Source organism: Toxorhynchites rutilus, chromosome 2 (assembly GCF_029784135.1).
Source record: "Toxorhynchites rutilus septentrionalis strain SRP chromosome 2, ASM2978413v1, whole genome shotgun sequence".
In the NCBI taxonomy this organism is placed as follows: Eukaryota; Metazoa; Arthropoda; class Insecta; order Diptera; family Culicidae; genus Toxorhynchites; species Toxorhynchites rutilus.
Genome location: NC_073745.1, coordinates 68,998,409 through 69,025,777, shown reverse-complemented (window position 1 = coordinate 69,025,777; position 27,369 = coordinate 68,998,409). Strand labels below are relative to the sequence as shown.

General features: G+C 37.9%; 1 protein-coding gene across 7 annotated transcripts in view; it reads left to right on the top strand.

Annotated features, from left to right (window-relative positions):
• The window catches only part of LOC129764239 (nephrin), a 629,638-nt gene that overhangs the window by 509,680 nt on the left and 92,589 nt on the right, over positions 1 to 27,369 (top strand). For all 7 annotated transcript variants that reach the window (XM_055763127.1, XM_055763125.1, XM_055763126.1 and 4 more), the window contains exon 5: positions 11,668 to 11,820. In XM_055763127.1, the coding sequence (XP_055619102.1) occupies positions 11,668 to 11,820 (153 nt within the window). The remainder of the gene's footprint in view (positions 1 to 11,667; positions 11,821 to 27,369) is intronic.

Sequence of the window (27,369 nt, the reverse complement as noted above, 5' to 3'; positions counted from 1 at the left end):
CCACTGGAAACGTTAGTTCGAGTCAAGACGAAGAAGAAGAAGAAGAAGAACTTGCATAAAAATCGGAGCGACAATTAGAATGAGGATAAGAGAACGAAAATGAAAATATTTTCTCAGCGCAAATAAGTATAAGAGCGAGAATGAAATTGAAAGCGAAAATGAGAATGAGAATAAAAAGTCACAGGAGGGTTGTGTCCAAGACACGACCGCTTAGTTGGCGTATGATTCCCTTAGGCTATCTGTTTATTTTGGATATGTTTGAAGAATTACATTGTTAAACTCTTTGATAATGATTTGGTGGCCCTGAAAAGGGCCGTTTTGTTTGGTTGTTGGGTATTTTTTGTTCACCACCAGTGTTTTCCGAGTGATGATGACAGAAGGATGGTAAACAGTCGTTGGATGGTGCGTATCAGATAAAAGATACCGAAGTGGAACGAGATATGATTTAAACCACCCTCTGTTATCTTAGGCGAGGTACCTCCTGTGTTATGTATGGATGAAATAAAGAAAAAAAAACTCACCAATGTAATATAAGATAATTACCAATACCGGACACAATCATCAATTTTTCTAATCTGTAAAAACATGTTACTTCAATATAGAGAAAACATATTTGAAATGGAAAAGGTAATTTTCTTTTATAATTTTTACTTTCTGAGTGTTTATTCAACCCAATGCGAATTCCAATGGGACTAACAACACCTAATACTATATGTAGAGCATTAGGAAATCACTTTTTCTAATATTTCTTCACTTTTACAATTTTCTCGCCGTATAAACTTTCCTTGGATGAAAATGAACACAAGAAAACAGACCAAACGACCCGTTCTCGAGCAGGAACACACCTTGGTTTTTATTTATGAAAATTGAAATAAATCGTTTCATATATCATGTCATTTTTTACACAACTGCTACCATACACAAGTTTACACTTACACTTGTGCTAAATTTTTCACAATACACAATCGGTCATTGACATGAAATTTCACGAAGCAACCAACATTAAAGTTCCAAATTTAAATGTTAGAATAAATCGTATCACTCACCTTACTTGCATTATAAAAATGGCTCCGACTTGCATATATTCGCAATGTCGATTTTCCCCAGGCAGCTTGATTTTGATGTCTCTGTTATGGAACACATTTCGGTAGGAACAAAAGTTCCCCCTACTTTCATGTATTTGTAATGCTGATTTACCCTAGGCAGTGTCGTCGATTTCGTCCAATCAGAAGTGGGTATTTCCGTTAGGATAGGGGTTGAGATGTTTCAATTGTTCGATAGGTAGTTTCATGACATAAATTATTTTCTTTAATATAACAAAATGTTATGGAGTGCCGAAATCGATTGACGCAAAAATTCAATCAATCCCTCATGAAATGACAGAACAATTAGCGTTTGAAATTGGACAATTTTCATGATGTGCTCGATTTTCGATTTTCAATTTGTACCCCAATATGTTCCCGAAAGACGTAATCCTACGTCAAAACACAAGCCTGAAAACTCAACAGGGAATGGGAGCGGAAATAAACGATGACATATGAAGTGATAAGAGAAATTAGAGCGAGAATAAAAGAGAATGACAACAAGAACGCAAATGAGAAAGTGTTCACAATGAGGGACGGCTCACTCTTATCTTCTTAACGATGATAGCAGTTTTGTCTTTGATCTAGCAGTATGTTAGATCGAGACTGAATAAAATAAACTGATTGAAATTTTCAGGTCAATTTATTGTGTTCTTACGTGTGAGAATCAAGTCAATGTTATTTTGATAAAATATGTGGATGAAATCTAAAAAAAAGTCGAACAAAATCGTAACAATATACATACACAGCCGTAAACTGTGGTGGAAGAAATTATTGAGTAAAAATTTCATCGTGGATGAACCGTATTTGTTTCACAAAACACGATCAAAAAGCCGAACTGCGCCCATATTCAAATCGCAAATCTGTAGTTTTAATGCTGCAATTATACAATCCGTTGGACTTTGTCAGGGTTCTGTTTTGGCACCGAAAAATTTTGGCTCCAAGGCAATCCTGAATATAGACTCAGGGAACCATGAAATCTGACTTCGGAAATAAAAAGTGGAAAGCTTTTATTGTCACGGTTCGAGTTTGGCAACATTTAATGTTTTGGATTGTTCTGAAAAACGATAGTAGAGATAAATAACATCGTAACAATACGCATAAACATATCAGTCTTTGAAGCACCTAACTAGTAAAACTCTTATTAATCGTAGTCGATTTCCGATTTATGGATAATACTTGTAAATTGCCTTCATTATTGTACGAGAGTCGTTTGAAAAATCCTTGCAAAGTCGGAGAGATGGAACTCCTGCCGCGTATCAAAGTTATGTTTAGTTAGTAGCATCTCTTGGAAGAACATCTCATAGGGTTCAAAGCATCTTCCGGATGATTTTTCACAGTAAATCTCTACCCTTATGCGACAAGAAAAAACATCAATTACATCGAAGGATACTTCCCATCATTGAATAACTTCAAAGCCACTGGCAATCGTCCGCTCGTTACAAGTACAGCTTTTCAACTGTAAATTTGTCCCGACAAAGAAGTGCATTGTTACAGCATGCGATCTGTGCTGGCTGATGGCATATGATTCCTCCTCCACCCTCCTCCTCCTCCATCCACCCACCCACTTGGGGGATGAAAATTATAGAATTGATATTTCTTCCCAATCGATTTGCTGAAGCTATTGAACCGTCACATCCAAACAAGCATTCGACCCGATAATATTGATACGTAACGAACTCCGTCCCCTTTCCCCCCCCGGTTCCTATCATGGCAGGGCGATTGTGATCCACTTATCTTCAAACTGTAACGAAGCAGCAGCTCGGACACCGCCTCCGAGCTTTACTCTCGAGCGATGGAATCCATATCTACAACATCTACTGCCATCGCGCCGTCCGTCCCATCTTCCGGGTCTCGTCGGGATTGGGATTCCTGTGGAGCAGCGATGGAACGACGATGGATTCCAGCAGGTCCTTTGCTACTCCACGATGGGGAAATGGATGTAGCCTGCCACACCTTCTGCCCGGGGATTAAGGGGGCTGATGGCTGCTGGTACCGTTTCTAGCAACCTGACAAATGCGAAAAGGGTTATCTATTTATCCATTCCTCACCGGGGAGCATGCTACGGGAAGAAGGTGGGAGTGAGGGAGAGAGACCCCGAAAAAAAGTTCTATCGAGCTTGACCGATTCTCGAAGGATGGCATAGAGTGAGAGCGTGAAGGATGGGGAGCTCACAAGTGACAGCAATAATCTTGCATTCCAGCAGAGATAACTGCTGGGAGGAAATAATCTTGTTCGTGTGCATAAGATTATGGATCTTTTCCGGACCGGATGCAGGGTGGTGTAAAGGTTCGGAAGCCTCTATGTTGTAACGTCTGACAGGGCGATGATAAAGCCGGCCTATCCAGACGATCAGGTTCAATTGTTGGGAATTGTGTAACAAAAATTGAAGTTTTGAGCAAACTGTTTCCTACCCATTGGCAGAGTTGAAAGATATTCAGACTCAATCTGCTAGACTTATAAATGAATCATTGTAGAATGGGCACGTCTTTATATACCACATAATGCTGTAAAACGATTTGCGATAAAAAAAATTAAAATCAGTAATTGTTAATAGCGGAATAACATCGCATCTTTTTTTCATGTTGTTTGGTAGGTTTTTATTTTCGGTTTGCCGAATTTCTCCCCCAAACAGCCAATTTTGATTGATTGAAATTAATCACCGCGGTGTGATTGTTGCACCCGTAGAATTTAATTCCCCAGATTTATCCCGGCAAATGCTTTCGAAATGATTGACCATTAACGAGCCGCCCCAACCGATGGGACGATACTTTGCCACCATCTGTTCAATTCCCCCTCGTTTTCTTCAAGAACCAGATAGAAGGGCTTTCCGTCATCTCTGCGTCTCCTCTCATCAGCCTAAGTAGAGTTGCCAGCCCTTTTTTCCTGCTTCGTTCGGAGCTTAAGATTAGTCGACAGAAGAGAGGTGGTTTGTGTTCTCCTCCCGGATGAATTATGTTATCTCATAATTTTGATTTCAGATGCCACACCGCGGGATGAAAGCGGAAGCGCTGGTAGGTATCACTTGCCGCCTCCACCCGTTAAAGAATGTACATCACCATTATATTCCACCACACCGTAGACACTTTAGCGAATTATTATCGCAAATGACGTGATGATAAAGAATTTCCCCGGAAATTCAATAATGTCACCCTCCCATCCGCGGGCGGCCGGATGCAAAGCTGTCCCCAGTGTTTTCGCTTGTTGTGTAGACGAGACGTTGTTGGCTGGTTGGCTGGTATTCCCCCGATAAGCGCCGCCCACCGATAATGACGATGATGAATGCTGATGGTGATAAATTATTTCCAATTAAATTGGAAGCACTTTTTACCTTCTTTCATCTAGAGTGCTGGGATGACGCAAAAGGGCTCCCAGCGAATAAATAAGTAATCGGGTGCGTCCCAGATGCTGCTCCTGGCTGCTTGGTCCTTCACAAAAATTAGCCCATATTTTTACTAATGATTTTTTGGGTTATGTTGTGGGGAGGATGATGATAATTTCTGAGGTATGTAACGTGCGTTATTTTTATTCGTGACTTTGATAAAAATTACCCGTAGCTTTGTTGTATACAAAATATTGCCACTTTTCAAAGATGATTTATGCAGAACACATTTTGTCAAAGGAATTTCACATAAATCCGATATGTCAACAATCAATTTTTTGTTTGATGTCCTGTCAAATCTGGTCAGTCGAAAGTTTCGTATTCTTCTAGTTTAATATCGAAAAGGTGAAAATGTTATCTAAGTAGAAAAGCAAAATATACTCATCGGATATAGGGAACACAGAATGTCAGTGCCATAATGTTTGCATAAACATTGAGAAATCGCTGAAAGATTCAATCTAACAAATAAGGCTTATTTATTTTCGATGGGTATATCTCACTTAGTGCTCCCGTGGCCGAGTGGTGAACGCCACACATTATCAAGTCGGGGGTTTTGATTCGATTCCCGTTCTGGCCGGGAGATTTTTTGTTAAAGAGATTTCATCCGACTATGGTCGTTGTAGAGCTTGACACTTCAGAATACATTCAAGGCGTGTTTTTCGGCATAGAAATCTCAACTTAGTACTACTAATTAAACTGACGCAAGTAATAGCTACGTTGAGAAGGCAAAAGTTCCTCTGGGAACGTTAGTACCAACCATGAAGATTATATCTCCAAAAGCTTTCTTTCTGACGAATAACTGTAGTGCCCACCATTGCCGAGATAAACTGTTTTCAGAAGACGGATTGTTGGAGGCTGTTTTTCTTCCTTCAAATGTGACATCCATCGCTCAACCCATGGATCAAGGCATTTCACAAAACATAATACTTTTATACAGACGAAAATTCCTTTCACTCTAGGTAACTGTACAAAGAATATAGCTCAATATTCTATAATATTATTTCTTGTTACGTAGGATAGGACATTAGCGCTGCTCTATGGAAAATTATTCTGCTGGATATCGTGTTTTGGTTAAATGAATTCTGGCAGACAGTAGGTGAAAATTGTATACAGCGATCCTGAGAGCAATTGGAAAGATCGATGAACGAAGATGAGGTCGGACTGCCAAACAGCGATTGTCAAGATCTCACTGAAAAATTCGAAGAGGAAAGAATATGCAACAAAAGATTATCTGATCAAGACATTTTCAGGATTGCGCTGTCTAATGAAATAGAAAACAATGACGATCAGGATGGAAACGGAGACGGAAGCGATGAAGATGAAAGGGGAGACATTGAAACTATACTCAACTATACGAATGTTGCCCAACAGGCAATTTGTTGAGTATAAACAAGCTATTTGCGATTTCACAACATTCATGACTCATTAGTCATCCAGCTATCGAACAGACGGCAGCGAGGTTTTCCAAACGGCCATTCTTGGGGTGCAAAGGTTCGAGCGTAAATACTTCATTGCCGGCTGAGCGAAGTGGTGTGATAATCTCTTCAGAATGATAAATAGTACATGGGTGATGTTTGTTACTTATCGTCCATAATTTTTGTTCATATCATAAGAACTGCTCTGAAAGCGATCTATTGAAATCACAAAAATCTATAAATATGCTCGAATGCCCATCGAAGTAATACACCTCAATTTCTATTTTGCAACCATGTTGAACGAATGTGGAACATTTTCCGCCTCATAATGCACTCTCAGAATATGCGCGAAGTAAGCATAGTGCAGAGCTTGTAAAGCAAAGCAAAGAAGAGAAATATTAAATAGGACGTGTCGCGTCGGTTTTCATACCGTTATGTGGAGGTTGGTTGTGTGTGATTGAATCACCCGTACGCAGTGGCGTCGAATAGAGCTCTCGCACCCGGTGCGGAAGTGTCTGGTTGCACCCCTCCCTCTTGGGGATTTTTCCCATGTTGTGGCTATACAAAAAGAAAACCTAATAAACGGGCAAAAATCAGTTCAACTTATTCAGCGTGTACTGTATGGTTCACAAAATACATTTTTTTTAAATCAATTACAAAAATATCAGAAATGTACTCTTCAAGCCTTGATTGAAACATAATTATTCACCCATATTCCACAATCCGAACGGGTTTAAACGATAAACACATAAAATTGAGCTTCATCCACCTATTTAAGTACTGCACACCAGGAATGCACAAAACAGATGAAATCAAAATCCACATACTGCTCCATTGATTTGTATACGATGTATGCCGAATGACGAATTATTTGTTAATGTTCGCTACATTTAAAAATATTTAATTAAATTTTTCGGTACGGTCTGCATCCCCCACTCGACGCCACAACCGGTGCGAATTTTTGACTTTATGCGTTATCAAACAAATAAATAACAAATATGAAATCGCCTCGGGCTGTGCCGTGTTTAGCACGAACAAAACATTCGCGATGCATTCTGAGTGGGCAATGAGGATACAAATCTCGTGTATTGTTCTCACAAGAACAAGAATGAAGCATGAATCACCCATCTTCAATAGCTTCTACAATCGCCAAAATTTTGGATCAGAAAAATTTCTACTCAAAGGTTATTTTGAAAATGTCGATGCATTCTTAAATAATATCTGAATAAATCAAAAGCGAATTGATATTTTATATTTTTTTGCTGAAGAAGCTTCATTCGTCTCTAGCCTTGAAAAAAGCCAAATTTGGAAAATTAATCTAAACACTCGGCCTTGAGAAAGGCCATCTGGAAAGCATCGCCGCCACTGCCATCTGATCGCTAGCGACTTTTTCCGATCGATCAATTCATTTTCGTGAATTCAAGAATTGTTTCCGGGTTACAATTGACATTACAGTGCAACGCATTTCAAGCCGAATGTGAAAAAGGTATATTAAGTTTATTCGTCTGATATTATCTCACATTTTGCCATCAATAACTAGGATATTTAACTTGATTATTTCTTCCTCAAAAAATCCTAGTGTTTGGAAGTCGAGTATAGTCATTCATTCATTCGAAAAAACCCAAAATGTAATTATATGAGCAATCTGCGACCTATCAGTATCTTCTGCGCACATTCAGAAGTGTTTGAAAAAAACATTTAAAATCTCAAATGAACGATTTTGTTTGTACCCACAGTTTATTATATCCAAATCAATCTGGGTTTCGCACTGGTCATAGCACTACAAGTACTTTCCTGAAGGTACATGATGATGTTTATTCTGCAATTGATGATGAAGGCGTTGCCTTTCTACTGTAAGTTGATAAGGTGTATCATTCAAATCTATTGCAGAAGTTATCATAAAAGGTTATGTTTTCTAGTTCTGCAGAAAGTCTCTTGCATTCATATTTATCATGCAGATCACAAGTGGTACCCACAAATGGGACATTCTCAGATTGGATAGATATCCTGTCTGGTGTCCCACAGAGATGCATTGCTCCCCCCCCCCCCCTATTCTCCGTGTTTATAAATGATTTACTAGGACTTCTCGAAAACTGTTACATTCACATAAGTGAATAATATATTTTTACGCTGTTGACCTTCCCTTAAGGGGGTAGTACACTATGAACATCATAATAAGTATGTGGTTTTGCAATTTTTTCAACGAGAAAATAAATTATTATGATCAATCTGATATCACAGTTTTATTAGGTATATATTACTTAACAAACAAAAATAAATTGGTGTCAATGAGACCGTCACCAGAGCAGACGCAACCGGTTTGTTGAACCCTTGCAGCCAAAACCTTGTAAACTGGTAGGAGTTCTACAAGTTTTTGTAGTGGACCGATTTCAACCAATGATTTGTTTTACGTAATCTTGGACGCAACCGGTACATAATCTTGGATATATTTCCCGTCATCGTAAGTAGGATTTTTTTAAAATATTGATTTTTGACGAAATGGTGACATTTTTTGTAAAAATAATTGCGTTTTTGCCACAAAAATCGAGACAAAAACTCATCAAAATTTTAAACTCATCAAGTATCAAAATATCAAAAAACAATCCTACGTACGATGACAGGAAATTTAGTGGAGAATCTAGGAAAAACTATTTCTTCGAAATCGGATGGACCATTCCGGAAGTAGAACGCCCACCAGTTTGCAAAATTTTGTTTCGAGAAAACGTGTTTTAAATTTTGGATCCGCGCTCCTTACGCAAAGACTTAGGTCCACTAATTGGCTTGTAACTTTGGAACGGAGCATCGGACAAACAGGGACAAAAACTACAGTAAAGTAGATATCCTAGAAAAAACATTCAAGGCCAGGTTTTTTTTTTTTAATTTTTTCAAGTTTCCATAGTGTACTACCCCCTTAACAACGATGGCCACCCTTATCAAGGATGACTTATCTAGAATAATTAATTAGTCTGAAAGAAATTTACTACCCGTAAATTCATGAAAAATAAAAGAAATGCTTTTTAAGATAAATCTACATATGAACATTCATCCTGGAATGAAACTTGGCAACGACACTAGAGAGTATGTGTCCAAAGCTTCCGTTCTTGGCTCTTTTGAACAGAACAATTTTGGGATAGTCACATAGCCGCACAAGATACAAAAATCTACAATGGGCTAAGATTGCAAAGAATTTCTTCAAGCAAACTACCTACAGCTATAAAAAAATCGTTGAAGTCTCTATAACTACCACATTTCATATATGGTTATGTTTTTCTTTTGAATGAATATGTCATGGCATCATCGATCGTCAACGTATTGTCCATAATTGCTGTGTTCGATACGTGTTCAACTTATCCAGATTCTGCACAGTTACTCATCTCCAATTAAACTAAAACTATTTCAACATTCAGCTCAGTGTTCAGTATCGACAATCAACAGTACATGGTAATTATGAGTGTTAGCTTGGAACTCTGCTCAAATTGGCGTTTTATTACTTCGCGAACCGTCCGTGGCCTTGACTCCGTGAAAGCATTCATTAATCGGCCCTTGACAGAGCTACCAAATGTTTGTACTGAAGAGTTTCATTCTTTAATTCCTATTTGTTTCTCCTATGATATTATTTCGCGTAGTCCTACGTTTCCTTTGCGGTCATGTCCTATGTATCACCCTTCTTTATTTATTTTGCTTTGCGGTTCACAACACCAAAATACATAATCTAATAGAATGGTTGAAACTCCCCTATTGGGTCTGGGCCAAGGGTGACGGACGGGAACGTGACGTAGGACTGTGATTGTTTGTAGTAATTGCATTTGAATTGATTTTTTTTTTTCATTGATCAGAAATCGGTCATGTTTACCCTTTTGATACATCAAATGGAGGCCCTGAAAAAACAGTTTATTATATTAACTTCTAAGGAAGACATATATGGGTAACATAACGTTGTATCGCGACTACCGGCTCTTCAAAGCTTTTCAAACCTCGAAATTAGCACCCAGTTGAATTATTTAATAACATTTTTTTGCCTATTATCAGCAAACGAGAATAATTCATAATACGCATCGACTCACATTTTGATCTAACACCCGTATGTAGGCAACAAGATTACTCGTTCCGTTGGGGGCAAAAACGAGTTGCTAGTGAAATCGGAATAACATACCTATTTGAAACGTGAAATTGTTTCCTTTTTTTACTATATTCTCTGATCATGTTTTAAGCAAAAAAAAATGCTGGATAAATTTCCTGTCTAATGGTATGCAACATAACATATATCGCAACAACGATTTTACGTAATATGCGTTTGAAATCTCTCAATAATTTCTCATGCCTCATTTTCAATTTCGTAGAGTGACCCCCTTATATAGAAATCAAAGGCGTAGTCCTACGTAAAAAGTTATCGTGTTGTAGAAACTTATTGGATGTTTACAAATACGTCCAATTAGTGATCAAATGTTCAACTATTCGTGTCACAGAATAGGTCTATCAAATAAGCTAGATGTCTAATTAGAGGGCAAATCACTGTATATGAATAGTCACATCGGGCCTGATCACGAATGTCACTTCACGGTGAAACGAAATTAAATGTATGCAAAGTTATATAGAATTCATTCAGTTTTCACCTTGTGATTGAGCCCATCTTTTCGCCTAATCCTAATTCCTCGACTAAAAGACTTTAGACAGTCGAAGAATCCAACAAAACAAACACAACAGCATCACAATTTGTTGTACACCGCTTGTGACCTTTACCGGATGAATTCATCACGATTCCAAGCGTTTCGTACTTTTTTCATATGTGCTGCACAGCTCCAACTGATGTAAAGTACCTTGTGGTAATTTTTTGGTAGGAAACACCTTGCTTTCGATAGTTATTGATAGAATTTCACAGATTTCAAGTAAAATCTGTATGCACGGCACTTTTCCGGTTCAAATACAAACCTCACTTCACTTCATTACTTCACTACTACAGCGCGGACTCGATTATATACAGTCTCCGATTTCTTTTCACTGTATATAATTGAGTCAAAAACAAATTTTTTTATTTGTTTTTTATGCATTTATTGTTCGTTTGTTGAAAGAAAAAGAAGAATTTAAGTTTTGATTCATACCCTTAAAATCAGAAAACACCTTTCTCACATTAAAAAAATTAAAAAAAAAACACCTTTCTCACATTTAAATCACCAACTTCTATCTTTCTTAATTTCGCTGCCATATCGATATAAACAATTCCTGTTGAAAAACCAAGCAAAATCTTAAAAAATCGCGATTTTTACCCCACTCTACTTGTATCAGCCACTTGATTTTACCTTAACGTTGGAAGGTTACATTTTTTCTTGTAAATAAGTCATACTTGAACTATAAAAAAAAATTTTAAACTGTATATAATCGAGTCCGACCTGTACTGCTACCAGACAGCATTGCAGTGCTGTCAAATATTAGAACTGGCAAAACTAATATAATATTTCCCCAAGACATAAATATAATAAGTGTATTATTTATTTTGTCCACGCCGGAATCCATTCTGATGAGAATAACGAAGTTTAATACCAACTATGATAATCGTATTTAGGTTTTGTCTTGGACATTGTCCAACATAGCGCACTTTATGTAGTCGAACTAAAAATAAATCTTGCTAAGAATGTATGATTTATATAGAAAAAAAATTCCCACTCATAAGGACCTTGCATTTGAATGTATTGTATAATCACTCTACGTGATAAGTCACAGTTAAAATTCGCAGAAGCATAAATGAAACCAAATAATTGACTAATTGCCTTTTTTCTCCCCTCTTTTTCAGCTCCACCATCCTCAATCGAAATCCAGGGCTACACTCACAACTCCAAGGTGGAGGTCCGGGAAGGTCAGGACCTAACGCTCACCTGTGTGGTGGCCAACTCGAAGCCTGTAGCCCAGATCGTTTGGTACCGGGGGAACTCCGAATTCAAGTCCGGTGAGTGCTGCTGCCTATTTTCCAAAAATAAATTGCCGTAAATGAATCGCATTTGCTCACGAAAATGAACGAACAGAACGAACCATGGAAACTACTTCCACCTGCTCACAAAGAGGAGGGATTTATTAATAAGTGCATCCTCGTGTGCGCGTGTGTGTGTGTGTGTGTGTATGTGAAGCAGCTGCTGTTCAACACGGAGCAGTGCCATGTTTCGTCCGGTTATCGCCACGAAAGCGCACGACACTCGAAACTCACTAATTGATTTTTGATTGCGATTACACACGGAACGACACACGACTCCTATGAGCACTGATAACAGCGCTTAAATCCTTGAGAGCACCGAGAGGTGCTAGTCAAATTAAGGTGACTGCGGGGAAAAGGCATAATCAGCACCTGTGGTTTCAGTGTTCCACTTGTATGTCGCATCAGCAGAGTGGGTGTGTGTGTAGTCCAGGTGTTGGAGAGCGTAATTCAGTGCAGTGGCTATTAAATGCACATTGCTCCCGGTGATAAAGTGTGATGGTAGTGTCTCGGAAGTTTATGATTGGCGACGATATGAACTGAGCTAATCCAAATCAACTGCTGCACAGTAAATCCGTGTCCATAATATATTTGATTACTGCACCTCCGAAGCTGGCAAGTTTCTGCTAACGAAAAGGTGGTCCCACCCAAGAATATCGAACGTTTTCGGGGAGGATGATGTGAACATAATAATCGTTGGCCCTCGATTCGTACCTGCCGAAATAGCTGTCATCCCTCAAAGATTTGGGCGAATCGAAAAGGCAGGACGGCAAAACATCAACCATAAATGGTGTTGAATGGTTAAATATTGACAGCTCTCGACAGACAGACAGAGACAGCACCTGGCACACCTGGCGCTGTAGGATTTCATGTCTACATTCGTCTGAAATTGGAGCGTAAATTATGAAGGTCTTTATATCGGCAAATTGGTACGACTCAGGCCTTGATTGTTTTGCTACTCCGGAAGCGAGAGCTGTCAATTTGATCCAGCACAACAACAAGATGGTGCTGCTACTGCTTGCTGTCTCACCTCATCTCAAGCGCCTTGTGATGCCACGCACCGTCGCACTCGTGAACTCAGCAGAGAGCCACATATTCGGGTGGGTGTGGAGCCTGAATTTCAAACAGAAGAATATGGAAATGATTGTACCTTGGAAGCATAGCTAATGCTGGCCGTGCCATGAAGGCGCTCGAAGGTGGAACCTGGTAGCGGGGGAAAGCTTTTCTCTGAATACGAAAGAGGAGATTAAATAAAGATATTCTGGTGAAATGTTGCCAGGAGCGAATGGTGTTGACTTGGCATCGGATGCCGTTTGATGGCGCTTTCCCGTTAAATGATATCCTAGTGAATGCATCGGACGTTTGGGTCTTCCACAAGCTTTGCTGTGTTTATGAACTTACCGCGAGCTATGAGCATATTCTTGGGTATGTATTCGTAGCTGAAAACGGATAATAAAAATATAATAAAAAATCGAACACAACCACCGGTGACAATTCTTTGACTCTTGGAAGAGGGATTGAAGTGGAGAACGACTCCTAGAAGATGGTCTTGAAGCTGACTGTTAAAATTGTTTACAGTGCCAAATTTTGTTAGTTCATGTTTAGCGATTTTTACATTGTTTAAAAATATTGAACAATGTTTTTACTGAAATTAAAACAGACCGAAAAGTAAAACTTTTTTTTTGTGATGCGAGTAAAACGTAAAACTGACTTATAGTGGGGGGGTGATACGAACATGTTTGTAATATACGAAGTGTAAAAATTTATCGCTGCGAATAATTTTATTCAACCAAGTTTGGTAAACTGGATTGAGCTCTCGTTAACAAGCTGTGGCCCATCCAGGCAACAATTGCACACATACATATTGAAAAGAGACATACGCACCTGAGCGGTGCGAAAAATTTAAAAACTGCCACCCGACGGAGATTACGTTCGACTTAAATTCCAAATCGCCTCATCATGCCTGCCGCGTTCGTGAAAACACGATAAATTCGCTCGCTAGCATAATAAATAAATATTCACTCCACTTCATCAACATTGGATGACACGCGCTTGCGGGCCACGGGGTGAGCAGCTTGAACTGACGCACCTCGCGCACACCTCCTACAAAAATGCCTATTCCAACAGAGGACTATTCCGTTGTCGATTATTTGAGGGTTTTTTTCTCTCTCGCCCAGTTTTCACCACTCGACCAAAGTGTGCAGAAATCCGCGCACCCTCTCTCTCTGCATCACAGCATCCCTACAGCAGCAAACACTATGTCCTGGGAGAGGACACAAAACAACAGCAAAAAAACACATTTACAGTCTATTGGCATCGTATCGCGGGGTGTTTCGCTGCACTGCGCGCGGAAGGATTTTTTTTTTCGTTTTGTTTGAAGTCGTTTTATTTTCAAACATAAATTCTAAATGCGTCGCCACTTTGGCCAAATGCTCACGCTTCACACAGAGAGGAGGAAATGCTCTCGACGAATGGTCGGTCGGTCGGTCTGTCGGTTGGTTGGCTGCCAATAAAGGCTGCAGCAGTAACACCATTCCGCTGAAAGCGCTCTCCAAGAAGTGTGGTGTGCGGCTGTAGCGGCAGAGGGGGCGGGGAAAATGTTCTACCTTAAATGGGATGCAAAACCTCTGAACACAACCGATGGATGGTAAGAACGGGTTGGGGGTTGAGGTTATAATGAAAAATGTGCTTGGACAATGCAGTGCGGGAACGTGTGTCTTGCAGAAAAAAATATGATATTTCCACCACTGAGTCCAGATCTTGGGAAATATTCGTAGATCTACGGGTTTGTTAAACTCCATTGGCAATCAGAATACAATGAAAAAAATCTATGAAATCAAGTACAATTTCTACTAAGTTTGATGGATTTTTGTTTTCAGTGTATGTTGTTCCATTTTCTCCAGACTTTGAAATGGAGAAACAATGCATTTCAGTAAGCGACGTAAAGTCACGAGTTAAATTGAACGAATCGGCTAATTAACGGCTCATTGACTCTTTTTATGAAATGATTTATTTGAATATGTAGAAAAGTGAAGATGTGAAAAATCAAAATAAAATTTTATCCACATGTTATGAGTTATGTTCAGTACTGTCCTGTTTAAAAAAAAAGTCACAAAAGGGTTGTGTTCGAGACAAGACCGCATAGTTGACGTAGGATTCCGTTAGGCTATCTGTTGGTTTTGGATACGTTAGAAGAATTACATTGTACAACTCTTTGATAATAATTTGGTGGCTCTGAAAAGGGCCGTTTTGTTTGGTTGTTGGGTATTGTTTGTTCATTCCATTGGTGTTTACCGAGTGATAATGACAGAATGATGGTAAACAGTCGTTTGATGGTGCGTATCAGATAAAAGAAACCGAAGTGGAACGAGATATGATGAATAACGCCCTCTGTGATCCTAGACGAGATGCCTCCTGTGTTATGTAGGGATCAACTTAAGAAAAAAAACCCACCAATCTATATGTATATAAATGGATTTCTGTTTGTCTGTCTGTCTGATTCTTATGGATTCGGAAACTACTGAACCGATCGACGTAATAATTGGTATGTAGGGGTTTTTGGGGCCGGGGAAGGTTTTTACGATAGTTAGAAACCCCTCCCTCCTCTCTAAGGGGGGCTGCCATACAAATGAAACACAAATTTCAGTATAACTCGAGAATTAATCAAGCAACCGAACCCAAATATGACGTGTGGAGATTTTAGGGCGCAATAAATGTTTCTATTTTGGATAGACACACCTCCCCCCTCTCTAAGGGGGGCTACCATACAAATGAAATACAAATTTCAGCATAGGTCGAGAATTAATCAAGCAAACGAACCCAAATTTGGCATGTTGAGATTTTGGGGTGCAATAAATTTTTCTATGTTGGATAGACACACCTCCTCCCTCTCTAAGGGGTGGGGGTGACAAGCGTTGTTAGTCCATTTGATGTTTGCGCCAACGAAATTGATTTTTGCTCGGAAGTGAAAATGGATTTCAATGTGAAAAAACGCACTCCTATATCTTCTTCTATCTATATAAATAAAAATGGATCGCCGCTTGTGTTGATAAGAGCAAAACTCGAAGAAGGAATTGTCCGATTTAGGGCTATCTTTATTCTATCATATTTTCTGTATCAAACATTTATTCGATGTAACGGAGAAACATATTATTTGCAAGTGACTGAAAAATCTTGAACGAGAATTGTATCTGAAAATAATCTGCCCCCACTATGGGGCAAAGGTGCGCGTTTGTCTTTTTGTTTTAAAAAAGGTATTTGTCCAATTACAAACACAACTCGAGAAATACTTGTACTACGTTTCGAATGTAATATATATAGTTACAATTTGGTAAGCAAACGTAATTTTATTTGCTTTTATTTCAAGAGTTATTGGACGACAACAGTTAGGTGCGCACTTTAGCCCTGCATTACTCTAATTATGCGTTGTGAACTTCTAATCTGATCGTTCAAGCATGTCTTCAGCAACTGGATTGCGATGAAATTTTTGAAGAAAATTGAGCTCTTTTGGCACTAATCGTGCTGCGACTTTTCTCATGTCAAAAATACTAACCAAAATATGACGAACGGTCTCATGAGAGATACCTCATTCACGGGCCAGCTCCCTCGAACTTGAATGATCATTTCCGGTGTTTTCATCAGCAGAAGTGGTGGATAGTCGTCCTTGACGTGACAAACCGTTCATCTCTTTTCGGCCGTCTTCGTATGCTTCATACCATTCATACACCCGTTGAGTTACCAAATATTATCTGCATAATTTTTTACGTTTCTGCACAAGGAAATTCGTTTACAATACAAAATTTCACACATTATCTTTGAGCAATAGAATTACCCTGATCAAAAATCGCTGAACAAAAACGTCAACTTGTTTCGATGTCGCTGTAAACAAACGACATGGCAGATCGTCCTCAAAATTGATATTAAGACCATTGACATTCGAACGAACTTAAAAATAAATGAAAAAAGTTCGGCAGAAAGATTTGAAATTACCAATTCCCGGTATATATTTGATAGAATGTAAAGATGTCGAATAATGAAACGGCGAATGGTTTTTGTCGGAACAAAACCAATTGTATTGGAATCGAATCACCAATAAGCCTGAGAGATGGGCGAAATGTGTAGAATAAAAATATTTTGAGATTCTCATTGAAATTATGTGTTTTTTTCATCGGAAAAAAATGAACACACATATTACAAATTTCCATTTCATGCAAGCAGAACACGAAGAGTAATTCCCATTTTCATTCAATTTTTTTCTCAAATTTTCCAATTGTCATTTTTTTACGGGCAGAGCCGAACACAGCAATATAAATGCAGCTCAAATCGGACGATTTTTCCTCGAATTTTGGAATTTCAGAAACAAATGAGCAAATGTCAGCAATTTAGAGAAACACTGAAACAATTTAGTGAAACACTGCTGTTCTGATAAAAAGTTTGTTGTTTTTTGAATTGTCGTTATTTCTGCATTTGTGAAACAATGATCATTTCTGTGTGGATTGAAAAGATAATTACAGTGATTATGAAACATTTGCGATTCAGGTGAAATCTCTTCACGGATGATCATTTTAATTCTTTTATATTGAACATTAAATAGTCGGTGTTCAGTCAGAACTAAGTAACATTTCGAGTAAATCGAACTCAAAGTTTGAAGCTATGTAGTTTTAGTAGCTTCCAAACATTCTCCCTAATTGTTTTTTTCAACAATTCTTAGTTACTCTCTAGTAAGGTCGTATAATGGTATTATTACAAAAAAAAAACCCTCTTTGAGGTCAATCAAGAGGGTTTTACGACTGACTATGTGTACTTGATCCACTCTGACCGAACAAAAACATAATTTTCAGTGATTTGTTCCTCTATGAGTGAACATTTTGTTAATGAAATCATATATTTTATTTCAGTAGTATTTACTCCACTAAATTTGGATATAAAAACAAACCGATTTTATGGCTTGAAACAATATTTTACTTATCAAAAATAATCGATTAGTATGTATTTTCGAGTACAATTCTTGATTTTCTAAAAAATATGTTTCAACGACCAACGGGTTTGCGTGATTATGAAAAAGAGTACTTGTAGTCACTGAAATACCGTGGTTAGATCTGAAATAGATCATGAAAAGGTTAATAATTAATATTCGATCAACTTTCCAACAACCATTAATTGTCTGAAAAACATATACATTGTGTTTCAAAATGAGTTACTTTTCTGTATTAATTGAAGGACGAAGGGAAGAATCTTCTGATGTGGAAAAATCCAATATTTCATTTGAAATTCTTTCCATTTTCTGGTAACGTAACTCCTCTCTAGTCGCTACGGTTGTATGCACTTGGTTCACTCTGACTGTATACTATCATCTGTTTTTGCTGATCATTCAAAATAAATTTATGCAATAAACCTGGCTATTTGCAACATAAGTGTGATCTGATAAAAGTAGAATGTAGGTTAAGAAATTCTTCATTGTTTGCTACTATTAACTATTTTTTTCTTGTTTTGTTACTTGTTCCGGTTTGACTGAACACCGACCAAATATCCGGAAGATAATATGTCGTCATTCAGAAGGTTGAACACTTGTTCGCGTAGTCGTAAATCATCCATCTCTGAGCAACGCATCAAACGCATGTGTTGTGCGAGTGGCAAAGTCAAATTACCACCGTTAACTGAACATTCAAGTGAAATTAGCTATCGAACCGGATCATTGCTGGCGCCAGCGAATGGTGAACGCAAATTTATACAATTCTATTCCAATGAAAAATCAAGCCATGTGTGATTAACCGGGCTATGAAAAATTAGATCATTGAAGAATTTCAAAAAATATATAAGGTTATAAGGGATGATAGTATCGCGACTTTTGAATTTACGCGGGTTACGTATATCCGATTCTAGATTCCAGAACATCGAAGATGAACCAAAACACGTGTAAGAAAAGCAGTAATCAAAAAACAACTGAACATTCAAAATAGCCGTATTTGTCAGCATAAGTGAGAGACATGAGTACCATGAGTAGTTTGAAATTGGACAATTTTCACGATGTGCTCGATTTTCGATTTTTAATTTGTACCCCAATAGACGAATTGTACGCTCCATCCCGTGCCTATCAGGAGAAGGAGCAAGAGCGTAGCCGCAGCGCCAATATCATCAGCAGAGTAAACAAATATGTTTCAATTTTCCGGAGTAGAACCGTAACCCGATCCAGCACAAAGTTGGGTAATGGTGACGATGATACAGATGAAAATTCCCCGTGGCTATATTCAGTGTATCTGGAAGACAATAAGGACAGAAACTTCCACATATGGTCTGCTTGTTCTTGCAAGAAGAAACAATCCATCTAATAAAAATATGGCGCTTTTCAGGGCCACCGAACCTTTCACTGAAGAATTATTTCAATACCATTCAATCCAATAGCGCGATGCTTTTTAAAGGGATATCTGAAATAAGAAAAAGTAGATTGATTTTGTTATGATTCGTTTGCCGGGAGAGAGCTTGTATGAATTTAGAAGTGGTTTTTGGCTTATTGGTGGTGATCTTCCGATCAATCATAAAATTTTCGCGAACCCGTGCATTGTTTCCGGGTTGAAAGTGGCGTCAAAGTATAACACATTGCAAACCGGATAGGAAGAATAAATTTTCCAGCAGAGAGAGAGTTGTGATCATCGTTTGAAAAGTGAAGATGAAAATTCTATCCTTTGATATAGTTGCCATCAGAGCAATTTATTTCGAATTTTCTGTTGCCGTTTTACGAAATGCAGCACAATATAATTTGGGGATTTTATTTTTAGTTTTTTGGAAAGACTTTTAGGAGCGTTGGAGATGTAATTTTGCTAAGGAATACAGGAATCTACTTGAATATTTGACAGCTTTTGATGTCTTACCATGTCTCTCCGGTTATGTCCCCGACGTTACCTCCTCGTCTTTTTCCACCTGAAAATCCATTATCACTTTCACCTCACAAATCAGAACACGTAGCTCAATATCTCCAACATGAATTTTCACTATAACAACCAAGCCGAATTCTCTTCCGATCGTTCATCACCATGATTTTTTCATCCAAAACAGAATTCGATATCTGCAGAACACAATTCGATATTTACGGCGTTCATGCGATATTTACATGTTCAGCGTTCATCTTAGAACAATGGTTTTGGACGTGGGACTACGTCTAACCGGAATATATGGGGGGTAAAATGAGAACCTAAGCACAGAACATGCAGGAAAAAATAAAGATTTCGAATGATTATAACTCGAACATTTCCTAATAGATCGGAATGATGGTTGCATCAATTGATAGGAAATATTTCTACGCATCTATCATAATCAATCAAATGTTATTTTTCCTGAGATAAGCAATTGAATAACTGTAAAATGTTAAGAACTATCTGAAAGCCCTAACTGCCCTGTTTTTATTGGCCCGATTTACGGTTTCCCCAACACAGCCATCAAAACCAAGGTGCTTTATATTACATGGCGTTTATTCAATTTCTTTATTTACACAGCAAATATGTTGAATTCAATAGAATTCGAAAATTGTTTCATTCAATCAATACAAACAAATGCCTACCCACCCTTTTTATTGAGAGCAATGTTTCACTTGAGAGATGCGACTTATTTGAAAGCTGCGACTTATTTCAAAGACGTGGTATAGTTGAGAGACGCAGCTTGATTATTTAAATCCATAGCCCACACATTCTTTCTGTGAAAGCGCATCAAATAAGCGGGGCTCCGGAGGATTTACCCATCTCTACTTTGAAGAAGAACATAACATGGAACATAACATAATGATATTGTGTTATTTGTTGTTGATTCAAAAGACCATTTGATTGAGCTTCAGAAAAATTTGAAGTTCTAGAACACGTATTTATAACACTTGAGGTTTCTACAACATATAAACCTATTGGAGCATGGTCCATCTTTAATTCACATGGTGTCAATCGTTGTCGATTCAATTACTCATTTGATATGAGTCTCAGAAAGATTTGAGAATTTCTCACTCACGTCTCGCTTGCATGACAAAGTTGTTCATACCCCCGAACAATATGGATCTATTGAAACAGGGGACACCCCTGTTTTTCCACTGAAGTTGTAGCTTGCCAAATTAGGCCATAACTTTATAGGTACACTAGCTGACCCGACAAACTTCGTCCCGCCCAAATTTTTTTTTTGTTATCAATACCTTCAAACATTCACGTTTTCTTAATAAGCGAATGTTCATGGTCCAATCGCAGAACTGTTCATTGATTGATCTTCTAATCGACCCTTCAAAACTACTTTTACCTTTTACTTTTCTCGTTTAAGATTTTTTAACCACTTGCAAATAATATGTTTCTCCGTTACATGGAATAAATAGTTAATACAAAAAATATGATGGAATAAAGACAGCCCTAAATCGGTCAATTCCTTCCACGAATTTTGCTCTTATCCATTCCATTTTTATTTATGTAGATAGAAGACGATATAGGAGTGCGTTTTATCCCATTCAAATCCATTTCCACTTTCGAAAAAAGATCAATTTCGTTAGCGCAAATATCAAACAGACTAAAAACGCTTGTCACTATGTAATTGTAGAAAATATGGGAATTGAATTTTCCGAATTTTCCCATTTTCCTTCAGAGTCTTCCGAAAATTGACAATTGTCATGTTTGGTTGAAATATGTGTAATATTTTTAAGGGACCCCCTCTCCATTCCAGAGAAGGGAGGTGTGTCAAACCACCATAGAAACAGTTATTGCCCTCTAAAACCTCCATATGCCAAATTTGGTTCCATTTGCTTGATTAGTTTTCGAGTTATGCAGAGATTTGTGTTTCATTTGTATGGCATAAGCCCAGAGCGCAAAACTTCGAAGGAATAACAAAAATGAAAAGTCGAGAAAACAAACTTTAAAATCGTTAACTGAGGATTTTTATATACGGAAACATTGTGAATCAGACTCTGTAACTTTTTTTTTTTTTTAGTAAGATGATGATGGTCCCACCTCATTCCCCTACAAAGGTTTGAGCGGGACGAGTTATCTTATTGATAATTATTATATTACGGTATTTATATTTTTCATCAACTAACCAGTATGCAAATTGAAATTGAAAGGAAAACGGACTGGTTATCTCGCAGACATAGATTACTAATCGAAAGAACAATATAAGCCATTATCTGATCGTATTTATTCCATGGCATGTCGAGAGAATTTCCAACCCAGGAAGACCCTAGACCGATCGGGAATTGAACCCAATACCTATGTCAGTATTAGCCACAAATTTACAAGGGAATTCCCGCTTTATCAGCCACGGCCCGGCCACGATTCTATCGTTTCCGAGTTCAAGCAGCTGAGCAAACCCAAGCCTAATTCTAGCCGATACTTCAGGCCCACTACTTATCCCAAGGCATGTCAAGAAAGTTTCCAACCCGAAAAAATCCTTGACCGATCAGGAATTGAACCCAATACCTATGTCAGTATTAGCCTTGAATTTACAAAGGAATTCCTGCTTCACTGGATACCCGACAACGGTCTGTTAATCGTTTTCGAGACCAGACAGCTGAGCAAACCTAAGCCCAATTCCAGCCGATACTTCAGGTCCTACATTCAACATGGAGTATAAACGTATCAACCTGAAGTCTGCAATAAGATCCGCCACAACACAGAAAAATCTCGTTATAATTATCTGTTGAAAAGATAAATTTGCGAGTATTCCGTTTGAGCTATCCCTAGCTTCATTCCGATTTCCACATACAACCCCTTGGAATGCTTTTATTTTATTCGCGATAAACTACTTTTGCTTATGCTCGATCTCAAGTATTTCTATGTTTGACAAAGCGCGCGGGCTCAAACTATTGCAGACTTCACAATTATTTAATTTTTTTAAATTGAATTGAAAAATTGAATTTTTAAAAAAATTAATACCATCATCATCAGTCTTAAGATAAAATGAGTAATAAAAAAGGACACACCCACACACAAAAGACAATACATAATTCATTATATGAAATCATGATGATGGTCCCCTTACAAAAGTTTGAGCTGAACGAGCTCTTGTTGATAATTATATTTATATTGAAATTTATTGTACTATACAACTAACCAGTTAAAATATTGCATAAAAAACAAGAAAGAGATGAACTGGTTATATCACAGGCATAGATTCCAAATCGAAAGAACTACTGATTCTATACTGGGTTACAAATCCAAATCATGCTTCAAAAACTCTTTACAAATACTACGGAACCTTCGAGGATTTGTTGCTGTCTTTGCTTCATTTGGTAATGTATTGTAAAGTCGATATCCTCTGTAAAAAAGCGAATTTTGGGTACAAGGCATTCGAAAGTTCATGGTTCTGAGGTCACTTGCTTGTCTTGTGTTATATCGGTGCATATCTCTCCCATACGTTACGTTATCGTGTAACTTCAAGTGTATATTCTCAAATGTAAATCTGTCGAAACATGGATTCTTTGACCTCAAATCAATGTTCAAATAAATAAAATTGATAAAATAATGAGTATGAATCGTAATCAAAAACAAAATATACCGCACTGTCAACGTAGGACTTTGAAGGTTACTCCTTTTATAGATTTTTTTTTGTTGATTCCTAAATGTGGTTGATTGGTTTTGCTGGTTTACATCTTTTGAAAAGCCTATCTGATATTATTGAAATTAATTTTCAACCTTAACTAATGCTGTTGACTAAAGCAATATGAAAATAGAAATCACAGATAAAATTGTTTATACTTTCGCTCCATGCAAATCTTTCCCCTTTCCTTAGCATGTAAAGAGATGAAAATGCAGGTCCGTTCGCGGTAAAACCGTGACATGTTTTTTGGAATGGGTCTTCTATTTTATACGTATTTTTCCTCCAGATTTTAGTTAATTTTCATCCCAGAAGATTCAGCAAAATTGATACTTATTTTCAATCAAATTTGACAAAACTTTCAGCTTAATTCGACCACATTAATAAAAAAAAACTAACGATTCAATAATATTTTTCATTTTTTCACTAGTTTGAAAATAGGTGAAATTTCCAAATTTCATGCAACAGCCTTGTATACCATACCATTTTCTTTTATTGACAGATAATATTCTTATTGGAAGCCACTCATCGCAAATGTACATATTCGGATTGATAATTTGAGCGAAATGTGACTTGTTTCAATGAATCTCATAAACCTAAAAATTCGTATAACATCCAAGCGTCAAACGAACTCTACAAATTTACTCGAAAAAAAAATGGCATCACTGATTCCCACCACCCCTTTTGCTGATGGGAACGGCGGTTTCAGGTTTTAAATGTTTAAAATGGCAACCCGGGGAGAAAAACGGGCGGCTGGGTGGGAAACAGGTGAGCATAAAACATGAAAATGCATGTGTGGCTCCGTCAATCAATACTAAATGGGAAAACGCAGAGCCGAACAAAAAAACATCAACCAACCAAGGGGGGAAACGTTATTCAAACGGTCACTTTGGTTGGCTTCTCACTGACACGGCAACAAACCCTTTGTTTCGCATCCATGCCTTGTATCCATGGCATCAATTTTGTGTCCAAAAATATGCAATAACCGATTGTCATAAACCAAAATAATTCCATTTTCGAGAAATAAGAAAATTTCCATACATTTTGCGCGTCAAAAGACAGCATAAAAAACAGAGAAAGTACACTTTAAGGCCAATATTCAAAGCAGAGAATTACTCGACTATGCCCCACGGAAAATTGCTTTTTTGTGGGCGACAATTGCGAGTTAAGAGAGTGGAAAAAAGGATCTCCATCTCGAAGGGTGTGTGTGCGTCTCTCTGTGTATATATATACTTTTCTGCTAGATTAATCGTTCCGTTGCGGTGTGACTTTGCGTTGTCGGAAACGGTCGACCGAGAAGTCCCAAAAAGGTCATAAAGAACGACTTACTTGTGGAAGGAGGAGTGAAAATTGAGAAGGCGCCAACGGTTATTGCTTCGAAGAAGCAAAAAAAAGGTCCCACTGCAGCAATGGGTGTGGGTGGCGCGGTAAATGTACGCCGCGTGATAATAATGATGGCCTCAAAATTATAACAGCAGATAGCTGTGTGTGAGTTGCAAGAAAATGTGGTCGGTAGCCGGAGTCAAAAAGCGAAAGTTTGTCCCTTGCCGGGCCGACTTCCTGGCCGGGTAAGGGTCGAATCGCCACAAAATCACTTCAAATTATCAAAACAGCTCCTATGACACCGGAGCACTGCAAAGAGTCGTCAAACGAGCAAATTTCTTCTCGAACTGATGGAACTTCATGGGAAGACGAGGACTTTACTTCGAAAGGAATTAAAAGCATTGAACTCCGGGCTCGAACTTTGATCCCGGTGGACATCTAGCGGTACAATGCATCGTTAAGACTACAGGGGGAAACAGTACACAACCACAAGCCACGTAAATATGTTTTGTGGTATTTGAATTTTCCCTGGGGTTGTAAACAAAATGTATTGTTAAATCGGCGGAGAGGACAACTGCTCGCCCGCCAGAATGCGCTCAATTTCGTTTAATGTTAATGGTCAGAAAATTATGGAAAACGCTTTCGCTTTTCTTCTCGTCAGGCGGAGGCGAGGAATCGACCGAAAATTGATTGTTTCGTCGGCAGAGGATTCACAACATTTTAGCGCGCGGCCGATGGTACGTTTTAATTAATCATATCCTCGGCCCCAACTTACTTCCATTCGGCAGAATTACGGCTGAAAGCTTTCGCAGTAAAATAATAATACTCATCAATTTTAGGGCTCATGGTTTGGTAAAAATCGGCACGTTTTATTAGGAAGGATAATTACATTTTCCTGGGAAGAAGATGCCGGTGGCTTGATGGATGTCTTCCGATTGGTGCTTCAAGTTTAATTAAACGGATAGCGTTCCGAGTGCGGAGATTTATACATGAGCTAAGAATTGGGGAATCTTTGGATCCTCAGGTACAAATCCAGACCTAAGAACTCATGTTTTTATCCGAATTTGAATTTGGATCTGATTCTGAATTCCTGAATTTCTGAACGGAACTCTTCAATAAAAAAAAAGTTTGGTTGTGTCAATGTTGTGAATTAAGACTTCGGCATAACCGTTGATGTTGTTTAAATCGTTTTTCGTTGAATTCTGATGAGTATTTATTTTATTTATAAGCAAATTCCCACTTTCTTCTCACTTTATTTGGCTTCTTCTTCTTCTATTTTCTTTCTTCTTCTTATTCTTCTTCTTTTTCTTCTTGATTTGTTTTATTGAGGGTTTGTACTTAACCATTCATTCGACGGGGGTATTTTAGTGATGATGATGGTGTCTTCAATAACAGAGGCCATGTATCTCAGTTCAACATCCGTTATTCGCCTATAGCTTTGGAAAAGAACAATTTATGAAACTTAATGTATACTCATAATCTTGAAAAAAGCTATTTTGTTCATATTTCTATATAAATCAGATGTGATGTAATCGAACTGAACGGCGTGAACAATTTTCAAAGCAGCGAACCAATAATATTTTCAGTTTAACTCGCATTAACATGATCGTTATCTAGATGTCTGAAACACTAAAATTATTGAATATTAAAGTGGTTTTTCAGTATATCTTAGCTACATTACATATCCAACGCTCTCAAAAACATCACTCTCAAAGAAATAATAAACACATTATACTATGCAGCACATTTCCGAAATCGATTGTGTTGTGGAACGAATTTTCACGTTTAGTTTTCAACCGAAGAACACAGCTATCACTGTTGGTAAATACATTCTTCACAGCCACCCCGAAAATTCGTTGTACTTTGACGTCACTCTTAATTTGTAAAAATGCACCAATACGCGAAATTTGAATGATCAATGGCAAACCAACAAAACTACTGAATTAACACGAGCTCTCCCCTGGCAAATAAATGATATAAATCGATTTTCTTCTTATTATTTTAGATATTACTTTAGCAATCATTAGTGAAAGTTGTAGTGAGCGCCGCCCGGTGAGCGATGAGCGATTAAGCGATGAGTTGATGTTAACCATTACGGACCGCTCACGAGTTTTCTCGTGTTTCACGTTCCTCCTGTTACGGATGGATCACCAAATAACCCGTGTTTTCTACACTTGATGGCTAAATCCTTGGTTTGCCATGAATCTAATAAGGCCTATCGATGGCTCGCCATCGAGCGGTCCTTAATGTGTTAAGGGCTGGAGTAAACGTGTTAAATAATCACGAATAAAAAAAACAGAGGATTTGTTTTAGGATCAACTTTTTGAGGTCAGTTCAGAACAATCACAACCTTTTTCGAATAACAGTTTGTAGTTTGTTTTGTAGTTTTTCATCATCTAAAAGAAGATTTGGCGCATTCCCCGTACAGGTCAGGAAGCGCTGAAGACACAAACAAAGTTGGAAAAATTCAATATTACAAAGTTTTCCAACTCAAAAGTTATAAGATCTGTAAAAAGCAGAGATCGAAATTCTCGCTCGGCTGCGCGATAAATATTCATTCAATCAATCTAGTTTTCGATGAACTGTGTATTGTTGATATTTTCGTCTCTTCCTTTTCACCGAAAATTCTTTTTCAGAGAGATAGAGATGTCGAAAATC